Source organism: Hyla sarda, chromosome 2 (assembly GCF_029499605.1).
Source record: "Hyla sarda isolate aHylSar1 chromosome 2, aHylSar1.hap1, whole genome shotgun sequence".
In the NCBI taxonomy this organism is placed as follows: domain Eukaryota; kingdom Metazoa; phylum Chordata; class Amphibia; order Anura; family Hylidae; genus Hyla; species Hyla sarda.
In genome coordinates, this window is record NC_079190.1 from 119450794 (window position 1) to 119472945 (window position 22152).

Below are 22152 nucleotides of genomic sequence, written 5' to 3' on the forward strand. Positions count from 1 at the left end.
GGAGTAATATATTCAGTGTACAGTCAAATAACAATACATATGAAGAGCAATGTGTTGCATGCCCCCATGCAGATCAGCACTGTGTATATTCCAGTTACAAGACCTCTCTCTTCTCTGTGACTTTCAGTACTCTGTGTTCATGCATTAATCACTTATCATGCCAGGTCTATTTTTAGATGCACAACTGTACATTAGATGTAGCTATGTTCCCTGCATATTATTCCGGTGCCCTTGTCTGCCTATGGTGTCTTTTCTCTCTCTCTCTCTCTCTCTCTCTCTCTCTCTCTCTCTCTCTCTCTCTCTCTCTCTCTCTCTGCTTGGGCAGCATTGTCTCTCCTGCAGCCCCACCAGAGATTGGCAGGTCCTCGTGAAGATCCTACCAGTGACACCGTATGGAAATCTTCTTTGGCGCTCGTTATCAAATACCCATCGTAAACGTTGAGTGCCATCACAGCTGCTATACGAAGTGTAAACCGCAGCTCATCTGCTCTTTAACTTTCGCTCAGTTCCCGATGCCTGATTCTATTTTTCTCCTACCGATGCTAAAGTGAGAGTGAAGTGAGTCAATTAATAAATGAAGACATTAAGCCATCAATTTCTGCAGGCTTCAGTGTAATGCTGGCTAGGCTAGTCTGTAATAGAAAGATTAATGCGATGCGCTGATGTATGGTAATGTGCTGGAGTACGTTCCCCAGCACTACCTCTATTCATCAGGGAGCTTCAGTAGGGGGAGGCATTTGTTATTGGCTGCCTCTGGTCCTCAAGGATAACATTCCTGCTCTTTCCATTGGTCAGTCGACTGCTGCAAGATTCTAAGCGTCTTATTTTGATGATAAATATGAAGGCATGCTAGGCTGTGCAGGAGTGTAGTGCTCATACAAGGCTACACTCCTCTCCTCCTCTATAGGACTGACAGGTTCTTCTCTCTCCATAGCCCTGAAGAAGACAGGGGAAGAGGCAGAAAGTTGTTGTGATGCTTTTCTTTACTCAGTGCTTTGGGGCAGTGTTAGATCTTATCCACCTGAGGTTTCAGCATTATCAGGCAAAGAGAGTCTTCTCCTCAGCTGGACAACTGGTCTGTGTGGTTAGCCCAACACAAAACTCAAAGGTGAGTCTACCCTGGAAAGCCTTGCTGGTCACGCCACTTTACCTAATGTTAGATGTTCGTAATTTCCTATTGAGTCATTGCTTCTCTCCCTGCTCAGCTGCTCTAGCAGGGTCTTATGTAAGAGGTGCTTTTCAGAGCAGCCATAATAGGATTCATAATTGAATTTGCATGCTAAAATACAACTGCAGGCGAATGTCTTTTAATCTGGGGAAGCGATTGCGTTAAGTTGATGTGCTGCTGAGGACATGTTTACCTGGCTGCGGTAGCTGCTACTTTATATCTCCTGCATGATCAATGCCACTTATACCATAGGTGCGTGATGGGTTTACAGATCAGACTTCTAAAGGATGTTGTTCGGTCTCAGAGGAAGTTTTGGGTTCCTGATGCTATTGATATACACTGTCTGTAGCCAAAGTAGTAGGTGCCTGTAGTCAATGACAATGTTAGATCAAGTGCCGACTTGTAAGTGTTGATAGCTCTTGATAACTGCACTGATACTATATAGCAGTGGTCTCCAAACCGTGCACCTCCAGATGTTGCAAAACTACAACTTCCAGCATGCCCGGACAGCCGACGGCTGTCCGGGCATGCTGGAAGTTGTAGTTTTGTAACATCTGGAGGTCCACAGCTTGGAGACCGCTGCTAGATATGTTAAAACAAGAGACAGCCCATTACAGCAAGGGAAAGCAGTTATTAGTGCTGTCCATTATCAGTGGTGCTGAAGCAATGGCTGTCCAGGCATGCTGGAAGTTGTAGTTTGGCAACATCTGGAGGTCCATAGTTTGGAGACCACTGCTATATAGGTTTAAACAGAAACAGCCCATTACAGCAAGGGGAAGCAGTTATTAGTGCTGTCCATTATCAGTGGTGCTGAAGCAATGGCTGTCCAGGCATGCTGGAAGTTGTAGTTATGCAATATCTGGAGGTCCATAGTTTGGAAACCGCTGCTATAAAGGTTTAAACAGAAATAGCACATTACAGCAAGGGTAAAGCTGTTATAAGCACTGTACATTACCAGTGGTGCTGAAGCGATGGCTGTCCGGGCTTGGTGGAAATTGTAGTTTTGTAACATCTGGAGGTGCACAGCTTGGAGACCACAGCTATATAGGTTTAAACAAGCAACAATCCATTACAGCAAGGGAAAGCAGTTATTAGTGCTGTCCATTATCAGTGATGCTGAAGCAATGGCTGTCCAGGCATGCTGGAAGTTGTAGTTATGCAATATCTGGAGGTCCATAGTTTGGAAACCACTGCTATAAAGGTTTAAACAGAAAGAACCCATTACAGCAAGGGTAAAGCTGTTATAAGCACTGTACATTACCAGTGGTGCTGAAGCAATGGCTGTCCGGGCTTGATGGAAATTGTAGTTTTGCAATATCTGGAGGTGCACAGCTTGGAGACCACAGCTATATAGGCTTAAACAAGCGACAACCCATTACAGCAAGGGGAAGCAGTTATTAGTGCTGTCCATTATCAGTGGTGCTGAAGCAATGGCTGTCCAGGCATGCTGGAAGTTGTAGTTTGGCAACATCTGGAGGTCCATAGTTTGGAGACCACTGCTATATAGGTTTAAACAGAAACAGCCCATTACAGCAAGGGGAAGCAGTTATTAGTGCTGTCCATTATCAGTGGTGCTGAAGAAGAACAGTTCTCAGTGTGAGCTATAGCAGCTAGAGTAATGTCCCTATTCCTCTTCTTCTCTTTACTGTGATCCTATGTGAAGTACCTCAGATCGATCTATTTATCTGATTTACTCTCTCTATGTCAGTCATTAGAGGTGTTCTAAGAAGTAGTTTCTGCCTCAGTTTTTGCTTTGATATAATGATAGGACCTAAGGTCAAAAATAGCTGCTTATATACTGTGAAGTCTAGTCCAGTGATGTTCAGCTACATTTAAGAGGAGGGGGGGGGGGGTCATTTAGTGATGTATGCTAATGTTCCTATAGGTCAATAATTACTATATGTTTATATGATTAGACTAATGTTTCTGTAGGTCAGTAATCCCTATAGGTGTATATTATTAGGCTAATGTTTATGTGGGTCAGTGATCTCTATAGGTGCATATTATTAGACTAATGTTCCTATAGGTCAGTAATCACTATAGGTGTATATTATGAGACTAATGTTTCTATAGGCCAATAATTACTATAGGTGTATATTGAGACTAATGTTCCCATAGGTCAGTAATCACTATAGGTGCATACTATGAGACTAATGTTCCTATAGGACAATAATAACTATAGGTGTATATTATGAGACTAATGTTTCTATAGGCCAATAATTACTATAGGTGTATATTGAGACTAATGTTCCCACAGGTCAGTAATCACTATAGGTGCATACTATGAGACTAATGTTCCTATAGGACAATAATAACTATAGGTGTATACTATTAGACTAATGTTCCTCTGGTTCAGTAATCTCTATTATAGGTGTATAATATTAGACTAATGCTCCTATAGGTCACTAATCGCTATAGGTGTATATTATGTTCTTGTAGGTCAATAATAGTTTCTATAGGTATAAATTATTAGACTAATGTACCTATAGGCCAATAGTTACTATAGGTGTATACTATTAGACTAATGTTCCTCTGGTTCAGTAATCTCTATAGGTGTATAATATTAGACTAATGCACCTGTAGGTCACTAATCCCTATAGGTGTATATTATGTTCTTGTAGGTCAGTAATAGTTTCTATAAGTATAAATTATTAGACTAATGTACCTATAGGGCAATAATTACTATAGGTGTTGATTGCTGTATATGATTAAATGTTCCTATAGGTTAGTATTACTATAGTATATTATGTATATTCTGGGACTATTATTCCTATAGGTCAGTAGTAGTTACTTTTGGTAGAATGTTCCAATAGTGCAATAATTACCATGCTGTAGGTGTATCTCATTAGACTAATATACCTAGGTTACTTAAAAAACATTATAGGTGTATTTTTGAATTATGTTCTGATAGGTTAGTAGCAGTTACCATAGGTATAATGTCCCTATAGGGCAGTCATTTCTATAGGTGTACATTATTAGACCAATGTCCATGTAGGCCAATAGTTACTATATGTGTATACTATTAGACTTAATGTTCCTCTGGTTCAGTAATCTCAATAGGTGAATAATATTAGACTAATGCACCTATAGGTCACTAATCCCTATAGGTGTATATTATGTTCTTGTAGGTCAGTAATAGTTTCTATAAGTATAAATTATTAGACTAATGTACCTATAGGGCAATAATTACTATATGTGTTGATTGCTGTATATGATTAAATGTTCCTATAGGTTAGTATTACTATAGTATATTATGCATATTCTTGGACTATTATTCCTATAGGTCAGTAGTAGTTACTTTTGGTAGAATGTTCCAATAGTGCAATAATTACCATGCTGTAGGTGTATCTCATTAGACTAATATACCTAGGTTACTTAAAAAACACTATAGGTGTATTTTAGAATTATGTTCTGATAGGTTAGTAGCAATTACCATAGGTATAATGTCCCTGTAGGGCAGTCATTTCTATAGGTGTCCATTATTAGACCAATGTCCATGTAGGTCAGTAATCACTATAGGTGTATATTATAGACTTATGTTCCTATAGGTCAGTAATTTCCATAGGTGTATATTTTTTACCTAATTTTCTATAGGTCAGTAGTAATTACTGCAGGTATAAGGTTCCTATAGGACTGTAATCACTATAGGTGTGTATGATAGACTGATATTCCTTTAGGTTAGTATGACTATAGGTGTATAATATTAGACTAATGTTGCTATCGGTCAGTAGGTGTTATGTAAGTATAATGTCCCTATAGGACAATAATTACTATAGGTGCATCTTTTTAGACTAATGTTCCTATAGGTCAGTAAGTAACATACATTTAATACATGATATAGAGTTATAGTATATGACAATTGTTCTTTATTAAGCACGTGTTCCTAAATGACTTTGAAGACTTGCCTGCTTTCACATTACACTTGTTTGTTAGCGCTTTAAGTACTGTTGCTACCTTATATCTAATTGATGTGTAATACATGTCCAAATGTTCTTTATTTTAATCAGAGTTAACATGAAATATAGTTCACGGAGTTTTTCATTGTATTAATCGAATCAGCAGTAGCATTGATTTAGTGTATGGGTATTATTCATGGTGAATTCATTACAGAACTGTTTATCAGCTACTTGGCTGCTATATATATATATATATATATATATATATATATATATGTCATTGTGTGGGAAGCAGGTAGACATGTAAACAAAGAGATGTGGAATGAAGAAATGTGCTACACTCTGTCAATAACAAAGAGCTACTCTGACAGGTCCCTTTTGTTAGGGACATTGAAACAGACTATTAGATGTAATTTTCTGGAATGAAAAGCTTTAAATGACTTGATGTTCTTGCACGTTGTATCTAATTGTGAACCCATTGCTAAAATTTTTTTAGTAAACGAATCTGCTTTTGCTTAAAACACTAAGAAGCCATCTTATCGTGCAGTGCTCGGTCTAATGTTCATAACATAGAATGGACTAAGATGTTTAGTGATACTTTTACATGAAAAACTATTATAAAAGGATCCATAGCAACTGATGAGGAACTTTTGTTGCACTCTCAGGTCTCAAGACTGCGATTAGGTTCTAAGCTGAAATAGGTAGTACCCAACTATAGACAGTACTAGTTGTGAAGTTTGACAGAACTTAAAGGGGTATTCCAGGCAAAAATATTTTATCCCCTATCCAAAAGTGTCTGTTCGCGTGGGGGGGGGGGGGTGCTGCTGAGACCCCCCGCGATCTCCCTGCGGTACCCGCATTCTATGAGGGTGCTTAATCTCCAGCTTTGGAAACCTCCAGGTTTTCCGGGACTGGGGATGTGACGTCACGCCATGCCCCACCCCCTCCATTCATGTCTATGGGAGGGGGCGTGGCAGCCGTCCGAAACTAGAGACTCAGTCCCCGCATAGAATGCGGGTGGCTGCAGGGAGATCACGGGGGGTCTCAGCAGCGGGCCCCCCGCGATCAGACATCTTATCCCCTATCCTTTGGATAGGGGATAAAATGTTTTTGCCCAGAATACCCCTTTAAATCAACATAGAGGAAGGTATACAAATACATTTTTTCACATGACACTATTTTTTATTTTATTGGCTTAATGAAACTGCCAATCAGATTGTTCTAAAACTAAAACATCTGCTGCTCTGAACAGTTCCTGGCAGAAACAGAGGTATCAGCAGAGAGCACTGTGGTCAGACAATAAAGAACAACTTAACTTCCTGTGGAGCATACAGCAGCTGATAAGTACTGGAAGGATTAAGATTTTTAATAGAAGTAATTTACAAATCTGTTTAACTTTCTGGCACCAGTTGATTAAAAAAAAAAAATTCCACCTTTAAGGTCAATGCTTATAAAGTATCCTCACTGCCTCTTGTTCCTGCCGCTGCCACCATTGCCAGCACATTAGGTGCAGATGCCAAAAAGTGCAGTCATTTGCTCCAAGCAACCAATCACAGCTCACCTTAAACTTACGTGAAATAAAATCTGAGCTGTGATTGGTTGCTATAAGAAAATCAGACCAGTTTTTGTCTTGGACAAAGAGATAAATCAGAGCCTATAACATCTGCAATTATCTGCACAGGATAGGGGATAAGTGTCTGATCGTGGTGGGTATGACCTCTTTGATTCTCTGCAATCTCCAAATGGAATTCCCATATGAATTTACGCTTCACATCAAAAGCTAGCGACACTGAATTGGAACTCCTTGATGTGATGTCCTTGTAAGAGTAGAAAATGATGAATTACAAATAGTCAGCTATAAGAAACCTACTGCAGGGAATGTTTTGCTGCATTTCTACAGCTATCAACCACAGCATGTAAACATTTCTGTACTGTACTGACAGTTCTTGTGGTTGCGGAGTACCAATAGCACCCAAAAAAGTTTTGAAAGAACGTCTAGAGAATTATTTGACAGAATTCTAAATAGGGGTGATTGTCTTAGAAAAAATGCATCTAAATAGGATAGATTATATTTTTTCTCTTTTACAGTAAAAAACAAAGAGGCAATGTAGTAGTGCCCGATGCTGCAGTGTGTAAACATTGGTACCTGATCAAAAGGGATACAATTTTGGCAAAAATAGCACAGATAACACCACTGGGGTTGTTCAAGAGAGTGAAATGCTTACCTGTAGTAGATTTACATCCAAGGTACAGAATCAAGATTGGTTGTGTAGCTACAGCCCCATTGGGAACCTAAGTGTGGAAATTGTAATTGGTGCACATATTCCTTAATGGTATGCATGTTTAAGAGTTTTTGTTTGCTATTGTACCAATTATGTGGTTACAGAATTGTGTGTATATGTGGGATGTTTTATATAGGTGGCACTATATGCCACATGCACACAAAATTCAGGGAGCATACCTATTCCCTAAAGATTTACAATGGTTCTCCATGTGTAATTCAACATGTTCTGGAAGAACATGGAGGTAACCCACAAGCATTAAAATTATTTGGCATCGAAAAGGGTGCTAGTAAAGGCTGGGACCAATAAGAGGGCTCTGCTCTGCTCAAGACAGAAGCCAAATGGATACTATGTATTAATGTACAGGGCAGACTTTGGCTAAATGACCCGACCCCCCCCCCCCCCCCCCCCAAGGTGCATATAGTCTCAGAATCTGGTAATAACAGCAAGTGTACCCAATCTGTGCTGTTGTGTGGACTGCAGAGGACTGTTGCTGTGCTGAATTTCAGATTGGATCACCGCTACTCATAGTACTGCTCCTTTTGACCTACTTTTCCTCTTAACCAGGCCAGTTTCCAGTTTCATGTCCAGACACATTCTTATATTTTTATTTCTAGTAATATATATATATATATATATATATATATATATGTGTGTGTGTGTGTGTGTGTGTGTGTGTGTGTGTGAGAGGCATTTTAACAGTATATGCTTTTTTATTGCTGAATATGCCACTGACACAGTAGATCCAGTTACAGCGGTACATAGAACTTTTGAAAGTGAGAAGAGGCTTGCAGCTGATGTAAATGTTAAAAAGACTGCATCACTTGCACAAGCACCATTGCCTCTCCAAACTGCTGATCAGTGTAGGTGGCAAAAGATGGACCCCCATCAATCTAATATTAATGACTTATCTTCATGATCTGATGATAGGCCATCAGTGTTCAAAGGCTGGATAACTTCTTCAGGTAAATGGAAAAAAAAAACATAAGCCTATTTCAAGACTGGAGACATTATTGTATGTGTAACTTTAAAATACATTTTAATTCTGCACAGCAGACCCTAATGCATCTGAGTCAGTGGGAAGTATGAAAGGGAGCTAATGGCATGCAGTGAATAGTTTAAAATGTCAAGGATCTGTCATACAGTGCTATCATTAATCATATGCTGATGCTTTTATCTTGTACGGATTTCACATTTCACTATACTCTATGATAATCTAATGTATGTTTTTTTGGACATATTCCATAGAGTTAACAGCTCCCTGGCCTTGAAAGATAAGAGGCTCAGACACTGAAGGTGTTAATAGAACATGGTCAATCTATAATGTGACTAGATAGGAACTACATGGAGTGAGCCACATAGCCAAGGGCCTCTTTAGAAGGGTTATATGTTCTAAATTTGTCAGATTAAACAGGTTAAATATTTTCTGTACAGTATATTCTGTATAGCATAAGAATGTTGTGAATATGTGTGTGTGAACAAGGCTCAAACTTACACTAATTTTGCCCAAGAACAGTGAGCAGGGAATGCACAGAGCACTGGGCACTCTGTTCCAGGACCAGTAAATGTGTGCTGAGCAGTGAGCATGCAGTGTATTGCTTGCCTCTCAGTACTTACAGGAGCAGGGACTCCTGTCTTTGACAGAAATGCTTGAATGCTCTTGTTAGTGAAACACAAAAGTGAATAGGAATGTCAATTGTTACCTATGTTCTTGGGGCTTTTAATAAAGAATATCTCTAATTGCTGTGAAACAGCTCAGGCAGCTCACATAGTAATGTACAAAAAAATCAAACAAAAAAGAAAATAGAAATTTATTAGAAAAAATAATTTGTTTCAGTATCTGGCTCTTATCAGAAAAAAAAATAGGGGCAACACATTCCCTTTAAATTATTTGGTTTTTGCTAAGTTCTGTTAGACCCTTTATATTGTATTAAATAGCTGGGCTCAGGAGATTCTATGGCAATTGTGTCTTTTATACATTTTAAAACAGGACCTTCTACTCTCAGCAGCTTTTCAAGGTATTGATCTAGTCTTCATTGGAAAGCCACATTTAATAGTTCAGATTCCATTTCCCACTATCCCCAATCATTATAGTGCTGATATGATAGGTTTTGTTCTCATTTCCGAAAAGAAATACATGCATCATGTCAGGAGTGCTGATCATCAATTCACTTATTGAATTTCTGTTCTAGTTTTGACTCTTTGTTGTATTACATAACAAATGTATCAAACATATCTGACATTCTAGTAAGGAATAATGTAATGTTTAATGCAGTACAATATGTGATGAATCACATCTAATTAAGTTTAGCTGAAATACAGTATGTGATTTCTCCCCTGAAGAATGAAATCGATATTGTTAGTAATAATAATAATGTAATAAAAATAGCAAAATTATAAGAAAAAAAAAACTAGTGCCCTTATTTAACCAACAAAGAGTAACAGTATGGTCACTATTTAAAAAACTGTGTAGAATGAAAAGTTCCTTCTGTTTGGTTTGCCTGTCATTTTCTAGTTGCACAACTTTTCCATGTACAATGTCTTAGCTATATTTTATAAGACCTTGATTCTTAAAAATCACTGTACTGCTGCTTACTCTTATTGTCATGACCAAATGCCTACTTGCCCATACTCCCTAAGCAGTGAATCGACAACTTGGAGCTGGTCCCTCCCTGCGCTACAGTATAGTAGCGTAAAAACAAATAATATACATACTCGGTCACAGGCCAGAAACAGAACGGGAATACAAACACCAGAACAGATAAACCAGACAAGATACAAATACACTGCTCAAAAAATAAAGGGAACAATAAGATAACACATCCTAGATCTAAATGAATGAACTAATTGTATGAAATACTTTCGTCTTTACATAGTTGAATGTGCTGACAACAAAATCACACAAAAAATTATTAATGGAAATCAAATTTATCAACCCATGGAGGTCTGGGTATGGAGTCACACTCAAAATCAAAATGGAAAATCACAATACAGGCTGATCCAACTTTGATGTAATGTCCTTAAAACAAGTCCAAATGAGGCTCAGTAATGTGTGTGGCATCCCCGTGCCCGTATGACTCCCTACAATGCCTGGGCATGCTCCTGATGAGGTGGTGGATGTTCTCCTGAGGGATATCCTCCCAGACCAGGACTAAAGCATCCGCCAACTCCTGGACAGTCTGCGGTGCAATGTGGTGTTGGTGGATGGAGCGAGGCATGATGTCGATCAATCGGATTCAGGTCTGGGGAATGGACGGGCCAGTCCATAGCATCAATGCCTTCCTCTTGAAGGACCTGCTGACACACTCCAGCCACATGAGGTCTAGCATTGTCTTGCATTAGGAGCAACCCAGGGCCAACTGCACCAGCATATGGTCTGACAAGGGGTCTGAGCATCTCATCTCAGTACCTAATGGCAGTCAGGCTACTTCTGGCAAACACATGGAGGGCTGTGCGGCCCCCCAAAGAAATGCCACCCCACACCATTACTGACCCACCACAAAACCAGTCATGCTGGAGAATGTTGTAGGCCGCAGAACGTTCTCCACAGTGTCTCCAGACTCTGCCACATCTGTCACATGTGCTAAGTGTGATCCTGTTATCACCTGCTCTCAAGAGCACAGGGCACCAGTGGCGAATTTGCCAATCGTGGTGTTCTCTGACAAATGCCAAACATCCTGCATGGTGTTGGGCTTTAAGCACAACCCCCACCTGTGGACCACCCTCATGGAGTCTGTTTCTGACCATTTGAGTGGATACATGCACATTTGTGACCTACTGGAGGTCCTTTGGCAGGGCTCTGGCAGGGCTCCTCCTGCTCCTCCTTGCACAAAGGCAGAGGTAGCAGTCCTTTTGCTGGATTGTTGCCCTCCTATGGCCTCCTCCATGTCTCCTGATGTACTGGCCTGTCTACTGGCAGCGCCTCCATGCTCTGGACACTACGCTGACAGACACAGCAAACCTTCTTGCCACAGCTCGCATTGATGTGCCATCCTGGATGAGCTGCACTACCTAAGCCACTTGTGTGGGTTGTAGACTCCATCTCATGCTACCACTAGAGTGAAAGTACCGCTAGCATTCAAAAGTGACCAAAACATCAGCATAGGATCTGAGGAAAAGGCAAAATATAGTGTATAAACAAACAGTTTAGAAACCGGAATCCAGATAAACTGCAGACATGATACAATTAACAAGACTAGGTATGGAACAGGTATACAGCAGAATCCAAGAAATGCAGGGGATGAATTTAAAAACTCAGAGCTAAAACACTAAACTGATCAGGTAACATAGAACACTGTTCACACTGGGACACAGAACAAACAAACTGGACACCCCACTCCACAAAACTAGTAGACGGCATAATAAAACCAAATAGAGTACTAGCCAGCGGGGCACACATCACTGTGTGATCAGTATGCTGACCTAGTAGGAAACAGAAATATAAAAACACAAAATTCAGGACTAGAATCGGATGAGTCAATATAGACTCCAGGATATCAAACAGGAATAAACATACAGAGCACAGGTAATACTAGACTAACACAGTGTAAACACAGACTAAGCAGACATGCTAGCAGACATACTAGCGGACATACTAATCCTAAAACCGACAAATGTAACACAGACTAAAATCTACAATAAACAAGACTATTTAACCATGGCCAAAACTAAGATATTTCACAGGAAAAATACAAGGTGCACGTTCAAGCAGACTTGGAAGTGTATTAAACAATAACCAGCGCCAGAATGCAGGAGAACTCTGGTTAAATAACCTCACCTGAGTTCTCATTCATTCAGAGCATTAACCATTCCCTGTCCAGGGAGAATTACAAACTGATCTGAACATACAAGTGTGTGAATACACACCTAAACAGAAGAATACAAAAATAAATGAACATTACACTTAGAAGCATTACATAAATATCTGTTTCTACTACAAACGTATGCTTCATTTTATAAAAGAATAATAGATTTTATAACTAATAATATAGATATTAACAATAATCAAACCTATCAGAAGTACTTAAAGGGGTACTCCGCTGGAAAAATGTTTTTTTTAAATCAACTGGTGGAAGAAATTTAGAAAGAAAATAACTTACTGTTGAACATACAGCAGTTGATAAGTACTGGAAAGATTAAGATTATTAAATAGAAGGAATTTACAAATCTGTTTAACTTTCTGTCATCAGTTGATTTTAAAAAAAAAATTCCAGCCGAGCACCCCTTTAAAGTAGTATTCGGAAAATAAATGTTATACTGTATTTATGGAATGAAAAAGAATAAAACACATACTAACCTGGCACCAATCACCCACCAATGCTGTTCTGACTATACTGATCCCCACTGCCTGCTCCACAGTGGGGACAGAGACTGTCAGATTGGCACTGGTTGGGAATTGGTGGTAGGTTAGTATGTATTTTATTCTTATTCATCCTACCCTAAACTCTAAATGATTTGTTTAAGCTGTTTTTCTAAGGTTCAGGGTTGAGAAGAGGCATTATTAGTATACAATGAAGCATGTAACATACTTCAGACTATAGACATTCCCTCAAGCATCCCTTGAGAAAGTCCATCAAGCAGACTTAAAGTATGTTGGGACGATGGTGACAGAACCCTATTATGGGTAAGTGTTACGGCGTATGGTATACGGTATGCTAACTGTATAGGGAGTGGTGCATGTCCAGTCAGCACTGTTAGGCTGCATACTAGTAGAGGCTAAGGCCTGGTCCCCCTAAAGGCACATTATATGAAGTGAGACCTATACAGTATATCGCTGCTAACACTATTTCCAATTTTTCACTGTCTAGTGACAGTATATTATAAGTGTGACCTGTCCTATCTTCTTTTTAGATTCAATAATCTAAATATATACCTTACTTTGTATTACTAAATTAATTTTCTTCACATGTATTTGGTTTTAATAGATTGATTTATAAAAATATATTTCTATCAGCAGCAATTGCTCTAGTCCTTTTCTATGTATAAAATGTTTTGTACAGAGCTATACTTTATAATCACTAGTTAGACCTTCAGCACTTTACATTTAAAATGAGGCATAAGTACCGGGATATTTTTGTATCTAATATACAGACATTTTTGCAATCAATCAATTTTAATCAATTTTAAATCAACTGGTGCCAGAAAGTTGAAAAGCTTTGTAAATTACTTCTATTAAAAAATCTTTATCCTTCCAGTACTTTTTAACAGCTATATGCTACAGAGGAAATGTTTTTCTTTTTGAATTTCTTTTTTGTCTTGTCCACAGTGCTCTCTGCTGACACATGATGCCCGTATCAGAAACAGTCCAGAGCAGGAGAAAATCCCCATAGCAAACCTACAACTCTGGACAGTTCCTGACATGGACAGAGGTGTCAGCAGAAAGCACTGTGGACAAGACCAAAAAGAAATTCAAAAATAAAAGAATTTCCTTTGTAGCATACAGCTGCTAATAAGTACTGAAAGGATTGAGATTTTTAAATTGAAGTAATTTACAAATCTGAAAAAAATTAGATACCAGAAGCCTCTAGACTAATACCAAAAATGGTACATGATGATTATAACATAATGTGAAATGAAATGGAACTGTGCTTCACTTTAATGATGAAAAAAGAGATTTATTATAAAATTATTATGCAAGATGAATAGCATTAATAAAAAACTTCCTTCCATAGGGCCCTTGTGGGGAAGTAATATAAAATAATATAATCCAAAATAATCTCAAACAATATAAAACAAATAATCTCAGACAGCCGCTATAAAGTTGGATCATCCGCTAATCCGATATTTGATAAACCGGCATAGTTAAATTTTTCACTCCGTAAATGTATAGTTCAAATTGTGATCAAGGACACCTCATATATTTACCAGCTCCTGCAGATGGAAACAGTTCATGGTATATAGCCGTATGGCTGGACGTCCGAGAGATAGATGGTATCTGCTGTAGAGGTTGTATACAGTGCTGGCATGCGCTGCAGCGACGGGCCTGGTAGCCACAGGCCAAGGGGAAGTCGCTAGTCACGGAGATAGATGGACGGCTCCGGAGATGAAAAAACAGCCGTGGAGATAGATGGATCTGCTCCAGAAGTGAAAGCAGCCTCGTGGAAGGTCTCTCGGCGTCTGACGTCAGCCAGGTGAGTAGAATGTGGCAAGGTGGAATACTGGATTTACAGAGTGGATTTACAGAGTGGATTTGTAGAGTTCACCGAGCTTTAAAGGAATGGTGTCCAGAATATGAGGATGCGGTTAATGGATAGCGGTAGTCGTGCGGCAGTTTTTCCTAGACGCGTTTCAGGGTACTTTATTAACGACCCTTTCCTCAGTAGAGATCTATGCCAGTTTATCAAATATCGGATTAGTGGATGATCCAGCGGCTGTTTGAGATTATTTGCTTTATATTGTTTGAGATTATTTTCTATTATATTATTTTACTTTACCTCCCCACAAGGGCCCTGTGGAAGGAGGTTTTTTATTAATGCTATTCATCTTGCATAAGAATTGTATAATAAATCTATTTTTTCATCATTAAAGTGAAGCACAGTTCCATTTCATTTCACATTATGTTATAATCATCATGTACCATTTTTGGTATTAGTCTAGAGGCTTCTGGTATCTACATTTTTTCAAATATCCATTTATTATTTGTACTTTTTTGGTGTAAGTACATTCCATATAGCCTCGACAAATTTTTTGGTGAGCTGCACACTTTGTTCTTTTTTTTATATCATTTACAAATCTGTTTAACTTTCTGGCACCAGTTCATTTAAAAAAAAAGTTTTCCACCGGAGTACCCCTTTAAGTACAGGTTAACACTACCACTTTCATAACCAACTATGACAGCATATCCTTGTGGCCACATAAAGAACATTTTCCACTTTCTTCTTTGCTAACAAAGATCACATTTGCATGAAGCTTCTCAGAATCCAATAAAATTGGAATACAACTAATTTAAAGGGGTTCTCCAGTGCTTACACATCTTTTCCCCTATCCAAAGGATAGGGGATAAGATGCCTGATCGCGGGAGTCCCGCAGCTGGGGACCCCCGGGATCATGCACGCGGCACCCCGTTTGTAATCAGTCCCCGGAGCGTGTTCGCTCCGGGGCTGATTACTGATGACCACAAGGCCGGCGGCATGTGATGTCACGCCTCCGCCCCCGTATGACGTCACGCTCCGCCCCTCAATGCAAGCCTATGGGAGGGGGCGTGATTGCCGTGAGGACTGATTACAAACGAGGTGCTGCGTGCATGATCCCGGGGGTCCCCAGCGGCGGGACTCCCGTGATCAGGCATCTTATCCCTATCCTTTGGATAGGGGATAAGATGTGTAAGCACCGGAGAACCACTTTAAGATTAGCTCCCTCTCTCCAATTGCCTCTTAGTTGCCACATAGGCTGTCCTGGTGTGCACAGTATGTCCTTGGTAGAAATCTATCAGGACAGTAGAAGAGAGATTAGTGCTGTTGCTTTTGTCTCACAGAGGATTGCCAATTCTGGATTTAAAAGTATACACCTGTTAGCTGTGAGAAGAATTAGATATATAAAAGATTTCACCCTTAGGATTCAAGCATGGATTTACCCATTTACTGACCACAAAAAGAACAGGGAGTGGCCATTGCTTAAATCATTCTCTATGGAGATTATAAAAATTGCCATACGCAGAACTCAGTAATGTTGAGAAGTCCCATGGTTGAGCATGCATGCTGATGCTTTATTCGCTCGGGGAAAGCTGACCTTTGTTTTCATGTTTGTGGGGGTCACATGGTTGAACCTCCACCACCAGTTATGCCCTACCCTGTGGATGGGACCAGTGTCACATAGGCACATTTGTGCCTGTATTAAAGCTGTGAAGCCTATACAAAGCATAAGTGTATATGATGGTGCAATTTCAGAATATTAGATTGGATCTATTTTATAACCATCGTATAAGTACTGTGAAACCATGTTTTATTTACATAACTAGAATAACTTGCATTAAAGGGGTACTCCAATGGAAAAACAAATCAACTGATGCCAGAAAGTTAAACACATTTGTAAATTACTTCTATTTAAATATCTTAATCCTTCCATGTACTGATCAGCTGCTGTATGCTCCAGAGCAAGTTCTTTTCTTTTTTAATTCCTTTTCTGTCTGACCACAGTGCTCTCTGACACCTCTGTCCATGTCAGTAGCTTTCCAGAGCAGGAGAGGGGATTTGCTCCTGCTCTAAACAGTTCTTGACATGGACAGAGGTGTCAGCAGAGAGCACTGTGGTAAGACCGGAAATAAATTCAAAAAGAAAAGAACTTCCTCTGGAGAATACAGCATCAGAGAAGTACTGGAAGGATTAAGATTTTTAAATAGAAGTAATTTACAAATTTGTTTAACTTTCTGGTACCAGGTTATTAAAAAAAATTGCCTTCCTGCGGAGTACCCCTTTAAGGCTATTGACTGTTCTAAGCTTATGCACATAGCTGTATTTTGGCTCTGTTCTGTAGGGAGACAATACATCTACAGAGTTTTTGTTACATGAAAATCCAACAGAAAATAGTGGCAAGTTCTATTGGACATGACTTGTATGAAGTATTCCCACTAGAAGCAAATACACGGCATCCAACAAAGCCTATAGACTCACAAAGCAAAGGTTATGCAGCTGTGGACTAAGAAGCAGCCTCCATACATCTCGAAATACAAGCACTGTACATTACATTTTACACTACTTTGGCAGGGCTTTAAAATCATAGGATATTTCCACATTTGTGAATAGGAATTATATACAATATATTACACGAGGAGCATACAATTGCCCTATGTAAACCTAGCCTTATCCCATGACTCATTAGTGTTATGAAGAAACCATATGAAAGAAATGTCGTCTCATTAAGCTGAAGGATATTCTCCTCTCCAATCGTGGACAGTTCCTCTAGTTCTGTATTGGTAATATATTATTTATTAGGCGCTGTACACTAGAGAACTGCTCCATGAAGATATATTTTTTGCCTTGATAATAAGGGAGGCATGCATGTTGTGCCTCAGGTGTTGCTTGATATACGGCCTCCTACGACTACAGAGCTTGTGATTAAATTGCTTATTTACGTTTTTGTCATGTTTACTCATATGTGATTTTCATTAGTAAGCGATATTACATTTCACCCTGTACAGACGCAAGAAGAAAAAAAAGACAATCTTGTAAATTCCATCTTTTCACATCTAGTTTCTCAAATGACTGTTTCTTGCTGTTCCATTACAATCTATATAACAGCTCCAGGCCAAGACCGACTGAATTTATTAGGTCTACCTCTACCATACCACTCTGGTGTAGAGAGACTAGGTGCAGAACTCTGCATGGGGGCAGCAGAAGGAATAGGCTTAGAATAACGGAAAAAGAGTGAAAAATTTACCTAAGTGTCTCATTTCTATGTAGCACTAACTCAACTTTCATGGTTTAATCAAATAAAATAACTATAACTTATAACTTACACACAAGCAATTTTGCATAGCATAAATATCCCCCCAAAAAACACCTTTTTTAAAGTAACCAAATTCTGGATACAGAGTACGACTCAATGGGTTCGAGAGAATAACGAAGACGGAAAAAGAGCAAACAGAAAAGGCATTGTATGTGCCATGTATTTATCAAAACCTGTGTAGAGGAAGAGTGGTGCAGTTTCCCATAGCAACCAATCAGATCGCTTCTTTCATTTTTAAAAAGGCCTCTGAAAACTGAAAGCAGTAATCTGATTGGTTGCTATGGGCAACTGCTCCACTTATCTCTCTACACAGGCTTTGATAAATCTCCCCCAATGTGACAAGTAAGTAAAAATTTCTGCTCACCTTATGGTTTTGGGCAATATGTACCGTTTAGAACTTGCAAATTATCAGGTGCCGCCTGTATGAATCCAAAGGATATAGGGGGACATTTATTAAAACTTGCTTATGTATGTTATTTTTGTTGCTGATTTATTTTGCTTAATGTTTTGCTTACATGCAACAAATATATTAACAAGTCACACAGCCTTTATAAATATGTCACATATTACCAAATTAGCTTTTTTTCTCCATTCTGTTTTCCATTTTGAGATTTTGCTCATGTAAGCAAAATCTGTAAGCCAGGGTTGAGCTGAAGTAAATGTATGGCATTTTTTCATGGTGTGCGACTTTTTTGCAAAAGTCGCATGTTATAAATCTCTGACCACTGCAATTCGATTTTCAAAACTTGCTTACATAAGCTAAAGTGAGAAATCTTGGTCTTCTCGCTCAGCAAAAAGTCGTCCAGAAAAATGAGTATTTGCATATGCGACATTTGAGAGACAAATATAAGCAAGAAAAAGGGAGTAAATGCTTTTATAAATGTCCCCCATAGAGATTTAGAGCTGTGGTCCCAAACCCAGTCCTCAAGACCCACCAACTTTTTTCATTTACTCCTTTGCAATAGAACACTGAAAAATTCAAATCCTGGACTGTACGTGAGCCTCGAGGACTGAAAACTCAATGGGGGAGATTGATCAAAACCTGTCCAGAGGAAAAATTGCCCAGTTGCCCATAGCAACCAATCAGATCCCTTCTTTCATTTTTAACAAGCCCTCTGCAAAATGAAAGCAGTAATCTGATTGGTCGCTATGGGCAGCTGGGCAACTTTTCCTCTGGACAGGTTTTGATAAACCTCCCCAATGTGTATATGTTATGGGAAAATAGAAGTGTACCTGCTTTTACTATATACAGTATCTAACGCTATGTATCTAATGCTTTTATTATGTATCTGAATGCTTAAATTGTATTAAAGCACGTATAATGGTGTGCACACCCAATTTGCCTAAAACAATTACATTCCACAGCTGGTACAGGGTCCACTGTGACTGGCAATAAAGTTTAAATACCTCATAAGTTACAAGTAGACTCTAACCAATCAGGCGATGACTGTGAAAATGTAATAAAAAGAATGAACATCCCTTTTTGGGTATGAGGCTATCTACCTTTCTTTGAATGTAAGGATTCTCATCCTTGTACATCAATGTATTCATAAATAAACTTCCTAAATAACTGGATACTTGGTTGTTGACTGATCTTAGGAGAAGAAAAATACCCAACAGTATATTTTTATGTATATACAGTCATGGCCGTAAATGTTGGCCCCCCTCAAATTTTTAAGATAATGAAGTATTTCTCACAGAAAAGGATTGCAGTAACACATGGTTTGCTATACACATGTTTATTCCCTTTGTGTGTATTGGAACTAAACCAAAAAAGGGAAGAAAAAAGCAAATTGGACATAATGTCACACCAATCTCCAAAAATGGGCTGGACAAAATTATTGTCACCCTTAACTTAATATTTGGTTGCACACCCTTTGGAAAAAAAATAACTGAAATCAGTCGCTTCCTATAACCATCAATAAGCTTCTTACACCTCTCAGCCGGAATGTTGGACCCCTCTTCCTTTGCAAACTGCTCCAGGTCTCTCTTATTGGAAGGGCGTCTTTTCCCAACAGCAATTTTAAGATCTCTCCACAGGTGTTCAATGGAATTTAGATCGGGACTCATTGCTGGCCACTTCAGAACTCTCCAGCGCTTTGCTGACATCCATTTCTGGGTGCTTTTTGACGTATGTTTGGGGTCATTGTCCTGCTGGAAGACCCAAGATCTCGGACGCAAACCTAGATTTCTGACACTGGGTGTGACCCAGAATCCATTGGTAATCCTCAGATTTCATGATGCCTTGCACACATTCAAGGCACCCAGTGCCAGAGGCAGCAAAACAACCCCAAAACATCATTGAACCTCCACAATATTTCACTGTAGGTACTGTGTTCTTTTCTTTGTAGGCCTCATTCCATTTTCGGTAAACAGTAGAATGATGTGCTTTACCAAAAAGCTTTATCTTGGTCTCATCTGTCCACAATACATTTTCCCAGAAGGATTTTGGCATACTCAAGTTCATTTTTGCAAAATGTAGTCTTGCTTTTTTATGTCTCTGTGTCAGCAGTGGGGTCCTCCTGGGTCTCCTGCCATAGAGTTTCATTTCATTTAAATGTTGACAGATAGTTTGTGCTGACACTGATGCTCCCTGAGCCTGCAGAACAGCTTGAATATCTGGAACTTGTTTGGGGCTGCTTATCCACCATCCGGACTATCCTGCGTTGACACCTTTCATCAATTTTTCTCTTCCGTCCACGCCCAGGCAGATTAGCTACAGTGCCATGGGTTGCAAACTTTTTGATAATGTTGCACACTGTGGACGAAGGAAAATCTAGATCTCTGGAGATGGACTTGTAACCTTGAGATTGTTGATATTTTTCCACAATCTTGATTCTCAAGTCCTCAGACAATTCTCTTCTCCTCTTTCTGTTGTCCATGCTTAGTGTGGCACACACACACACACACAGACACACAATGTAAAGACTAAGTGAATTTCTCTCCTTTTTATCTGCTTTCAGGTGTGATTTTTCTATTGCCCACACCGGTAGTTTAAAAGAGCATCACATGCTTCAAACAATCTTATTTTTCCACAATTTTTAAAGGGTGCCAATAATTTTGTCCAGCCCATTTTTGGAGTTTGGTGTGACATTATGTCCAATTTGCTTTTTTCCTCCCTTTTTTGGTTTAGTTCCAATATACACAAAGGAAATAAACATCTGTATATCAAAACATGTGTTACTGCAATCCTTTTCTGTGAGAAAAATTTCAGGGGTGCCAACATTTATGGCCATGACTGTATGTCTGTATGCATGTGTGTACATTCCAGTATCACTTCCAAATGGCTGAAGATATTTCATTGAAACTTGGCACTTTTTTCTTATATGTCAACCAAAAATATAGGATAGTTAAATTGACCCTAACTGACGATCATTTAGGAGGGTTTTGTCTAGAGTCCCATGCAAGTCTATGGGACTTCCTGTACTTTACTCCACTAGCCTCGCTCTGAATCTCCTGCTGAGTTTGCCAGTCCAGTTTGCAAGCCATGGACTACCTCCAGCCAAGCCCCTCCTGAAAGCCATGCCCCTTCTTTTTTCGGCCTCAAAACTCTTCATCACAGCTCAGCCCCACCTGAGCAGTGTTTGAGGACGGGATATGAGCTATGGGATATGAGGTTGGGATATATGGATGGGATATGAGGTCGGGATATGAGGTTGGGATATGAGGTCGGCATATGCGGTCAGGATATGAGGACAGGATATGAATGGTGAGATACGAGGATGGGATACAAGGATGAAATATGAGGTTGGAAAAAGGGATTTAAGGATGGGATATAAGAATGAAATATGAGGTTGGGATATGAGGATGGGATATGAGCTATGGGATATGAGGTTGGGATATGAGGATGGGATATGAGCTATGGGATATGAGGTCGGCAAATGAGGTTGTGATATGAGGTCGGGATATGAGGACAGGATATGAGGGTGAGATACAAGGATAGAATATGAGAATAGGATATAAGGATGGGATATGAGGACGGGATAGGAGGTTGGGACATGAGGACGGCATATGAGGATGCCATATGAGGACGCCATATAAGGACGGGATATTACGATGGAATATGAGGACAGGATATGAGGATGGGATATGAGAATGGAACATGAGGACATTATATGAGGTTGGGATATGAGGACGGGATAAAAGGATGGGATATGTACACTGCTAGTAATAATTAAAAAAAAAAAAATTTCTTGTAATTCACTAAATGTAACCATAACACAATGAATGCACATAATTGAAATACCATATAAATTACTGAATTTTTCTTATAATCAGACACCTTTTATATGGCAGAGCAGTGTACATAGAGGCACACTCATGGGGAATCCAACAGAAAAAAAATCCTGTATACCTACGTAAA

The 22152-nt window shown here is 39.3% G+C and overlaps 1 protein-coding gene across 1 annotated transcript in view; it reads left to right on the forward strand.

Annotated features, from left to right (window-relative positions):
- Positions 1 to 302: 302 nt before the first annotated feature.
- SIAH3 (siah E3 ubiquitin protein ligase family member 3) overlaps positions 303 to 22152 on the forward strand; it is a 144601-nt gene continuing 122751 nt past the window's right edge. Inside the window, exon 1 of the mRNA XM_056555405.1 lies at positions 303 to 1108. Within this exon, the coding sequence (XP_056411380.1) occupies positions 974 to 1108 (135 nt within the window). The 5' untranslated portion in view covers positions 303 to 973. The remainder of the gene's footprint in view (positions 1109 to 22152) is intronic.